General features: G+C 51.9%; 1 protein-coding gene across 1 annotated transcript; it reads left to right on the plus strand.

The window, feature by feature from the left end:
- Nucleotides 1–294: 294 nt before the first annotated feature.
- Nucleotides 295–2,354, plus strand: LOC127349370 (AAA-ATPase At3g28580-like). Its single transcript, XM_051375109.2, has one exon. It carries the CDS (start codon nucleotides 570–572, stop codon nucleotides 2,010–2,012), a length of 1,443 nt encoding a protein of 480 aa, XP_051231069.1. The 5' UTR covers nucleotides 295–569; the 3' UTR covers nucleotides 2,013–2,354.
- The last annotated feature ends 1,674 nt before the right edge of the window (nucleotides 2,355–4,028 follow it).

Consider the following 4,028-nt stretch of genomic DNA (forward strand, 5'->3'; position numbering starts at 1 on the left):
AACGGACGGCCACGGTAGTTTACGTACCGACGGACGACAACAAACACATCGATCTGTGTAGCTTTCATGCATATCTTATTCAAATCAACGATAAGATCAGATCCCAGCTAATCAATTCATATTCCCGCAAAAGAGAACTAATCAATTTATGCTCAAAGCGTCTTCCAGCGTGCATGGTATCGACACCTCAGTTGCTTTCCTTACGGTCTGCGACTTTCTTTGCAAAAAAAAAACCTTAAGATCCTATAATAATACTAGTAATAGTAGTAAGCTAAAAAGTGTGCCTTTTCACATACAGTAGCAAAAGGCAGAGCTCTCTGTCGCCGCAACTAGCCAATGGCGAGTACCGAGGTACGACCGACCGACGGTGCACATCCTTTCGACCTGGCTCGCAGCCCCAACTAGCCAATGGCGACTTCCCACATTCACCTCCATTGGCCGACTCGTTTCACCAAAAAAAAGGCCAATGGCCCCAACAACAAAGACAAACCACACTCCACTCTCCCGCTGAGAGACGCAGCGAGCTAGCGTGGCGACGCCAGTGAACAAGCTAGACGCGGCGCGCGGCCATGGAGATGGTCCTGGACTGGCGCTCCGTGGGCTCGCTGATCGCGACGGTCATGGTGTTCCGGGCGGCCATGCGGGACTTGGTCCCGCCGGAGGCCGAGCAGTGGCTACGCCGCTTCCTCGCGCGGGTCACCGCCGCGTTCCGGGCCCCCACGGCCACCATCCTCATCTACGAGGCCGACGGTACCGCCATAACCGGCGTAGCCAACGACCTCTACGACGCCGCGCAGCTCTACCTCGGCACGCGCTGCCTCGCCGCGGCCCACTCCGTGCGCCTCTACAAGCCGCGCGGGGGGAGCAGCACTGTCGCCTCCCTCCCGGACGACCACACCGCCCACGACACCTGGAAGGGCGTCACGGTGAAGTGGACCTCCACCGCGCGCCCCGTCGACGTGTATGGCGGCGGCCAGGGCCCCTCCGGCGGTGGCGGCGTCCACCGCAGCCTCGAGCTCCAGTTCGTGCGTCAGCACCGCGACTTCGTCCACGACAGCTACATCCCCCACGTCATGGACGAGGCCACCAGGGTGCGGCTCACGTCGCGGGAGCGCAGGCTCTACACCAACGGCGAGGAGTACCAGCGCCTCTGGACCTCCCACGCATTCTCCCACCCCTCCACGTTCGACACACTCGCCGTGGACCCGGCGCTCCGCGAGGAGATCCGTGCCGACCTGCTCCGCTTCGCGTCCCGGCGGGAGCACTACGCGCGCGTCGGCCGCGCGTGGAAGCGCGGGTACCTGCTCCACGGCCCTCCCGGCACCGGCAAGACCAGCCTCGTCGCGGCGATCGCCAACCTCCTCATGTTCGACGTCTACGACCTAGAGCTCACAACCGTGGCCACCAACTCCCACCTCCGCCGCCTGCTCGTCTCCACCACGCCCAAGTCCGTCGTCGTAGTCGAGGACATCGACTGCTCCCTCGACCTCTCCGACCGCAGGAAGAAGGGCGGCGGTAGTATCGTCGACCAAGACGACGACGACAACAACGCGGCGATTGGGCGGGAGGAGTCCATAAGCCTCTCCGGCGTTCTCAACTTCGTGGACGGGCTCTGGTCTTCCTGCGTCGGCGAGCGCCTGATAATCTTCACCACCAACCACCCGGAGCGGCTCGACCCGGCGCTGGTCCGCCCAGGCCGCATGGACCGCAAGATCGAGCTCGGATACTGCTCGCCCGCCGCGCTCCGCGTGCTCGCCAAGAACTACCTCGGAGTTGGCGAGGATACCGACGACGAAGCAGTGAACGGCCTCATGGCCCAGGCCGAGGGCCTGCTCGCCGCTGATGACGACGTGCGCATCACGCCCGCCGACATCGGCGAGGTGTTCATGGGATGCGACGGCGCGGGCGCCTCCGCCGCCTTGAGGAAGCTCGTCGGCGAGCTGCGCCGCAGGAGAGATCACGCACCTGCCCCGGCCGTAGACGCGCTAGCTGCAGCCGAGACGATGGAGTAAGCCGAGAGCGAACGAGATTGACCTGAACTGTGCGTGTTAGAGGTAATCTTGATTAGTGCAGTCGGTTAGAGCTGTGGATGCATGCATGCATGTGCGTACGAGCTAGCTAGGTGTGTGTTCTGCGCGCGTGTTTGAGTCAGGTACGTTAGGACTAGTAGTTAGTCTCTTGGTCATGTCCGTGTACGTGTGCTGTTGAGCTAGTCCGAGCTGTACGTGCTTGGTGTTGAGTCTGTGTAATATGTGTAGGTCTAGGACTCCAAGCTCGGGTGTGCATAGTCTAAGAATTTTTAATAAAAAATGCTCATGGCAAAAAACGATGAGAAAATGAGTATATATATGCAATATTCCCTCGGTAATTTTAAAATACAGGGCATATAATTTAATCAAAAGTTAAAATTTACTAAGGTTTAACTATATCTATTCTATTATATACTAAAAGCAATATAAGTGTTTTTCGAGACACCTGGTTAATCCACATATGCTTAAAAGATATAAACCGGTGATTTTAATCTTGACGTCTGAGATTAAAAGATAAAAAGTGTTACGTACAACATTATACGTGTACAAAAATAGACGTATGGCACGTAAACACCATATGGGTATTTTAGAATAAGAGAACATATATATCTCAAAGAAAAGAAAAAGGCCATCTCCAAAAAAGTTTCCTACCCTTTGGGGTATGTGTCACGGTGGAAAGGGACTCCCCATATATACGTGTGTATCCCTGTGAAATCTATTATATACTAAAAGCAATATAAAGGTGTTTTTCGAGACAACAGGTTAATCCACATATGCTTAAAAAATATAAACCGGTGATTTTAATCTTGACGTCTCAGATTAAAAGATAAAAAGTGTTACGTACAACATTATACGTGTACAAAAATAGACTTATGGCACGTAAACACCATATGGGTATTTTAGAATGAGAGAACATATATCTCAAAGAAAAAAAAAGGCTGTCTCCAAAAAAGTTGCGTACCCTTTGGGGTCTGTGTCACGGTGGAAAGGGACTCTCCATACGTGTGTATCCCTGTGAAAAAATCTCTAGACATTTATGTCCAGCTATATCTCAAGAGAACTACACTTAAGTGGCAGCGTGATTTTGTGTTGAACCTACTTCGTCCGTATCCCTTAAAACTAAAAAATCTCTACACATCCCTATCCGGTCATATCTTCAAGAGAATGTTACTTGCTAAAAACGTTTCCTTGCGTGCCTCTTCTTCATGCCATCTGCCGATACATACGGATAGACCCTGCACGCGCGGTATTGTGCTAGCCTGTTTGGCCGTCAGTGTTTAGTAGTTCATGTACGTACTATAATAGCTTGGCGTGCGCGTCGGCTCCGTGGTAGACATGCACGGACACAGCGACCATCATCTAGGATAGGTGCTGACGAGGGTTAACCTCGACAATGCTCATGGATACAGACTTAGGGATTCGGGGAAAGAGTTGCGCTGCTGATTTCGTCGGCTATCAGACAAACAAGGTGGTCCGATGATTGTATTGAGTATGAGACAAAACAATAGAGTTACGATGATCTTGTCTGCCGGCTCCTCCTAGCCTTTATATAAGAGGCTAGGTCCAGAGTTCTGGTCGGGTTCTATTACAACAGCTATGATTATGCCGGTTTTCCAAGTGAGTCTTTCTTTATCTGGTTCGTGGGCTTTGGATGCTTCCAAACCTTCAATTTTTCATGGACTTCACCCGAATATGCACCAGGGGTATCAATGGTATGTGCCCAATTAGACGTAACCATGTCAGTAGCCCCCGAGATTCTATTCGAGTCACATAGTCGGGTAGAATCTTCAACCCAGACTTAAATCTTTTTGTGAAACTAACCCGATATTTTGAGTAAATAACTTTATTTTATATATATATTTTGTCATAGGGATATTGGTAAACGAGCCTGGTGCTTCTACGGATTAGGAACCAGTTAATTGCTCTTGGGCAAAAATATTATGAACCTACTTCAAACTCGAGTCCCCGGATTCGAATTCGGTATACTGGCGTAATCCA

This window comes from Lolium perenne, chromosome 4 (assembly GCF_019359855.2).
Source record: "Lolium perenne isolate Kyuss_39 chromosome 4, Kyuss_2.0, whole genome shotgun sequence".
Taxonomy (NCBI): Eukaryota; Viridiplantae; Streptophyta; class Magnoliopsida; order Poales; family Poaceae; genus Lolium; species Lolium perenne.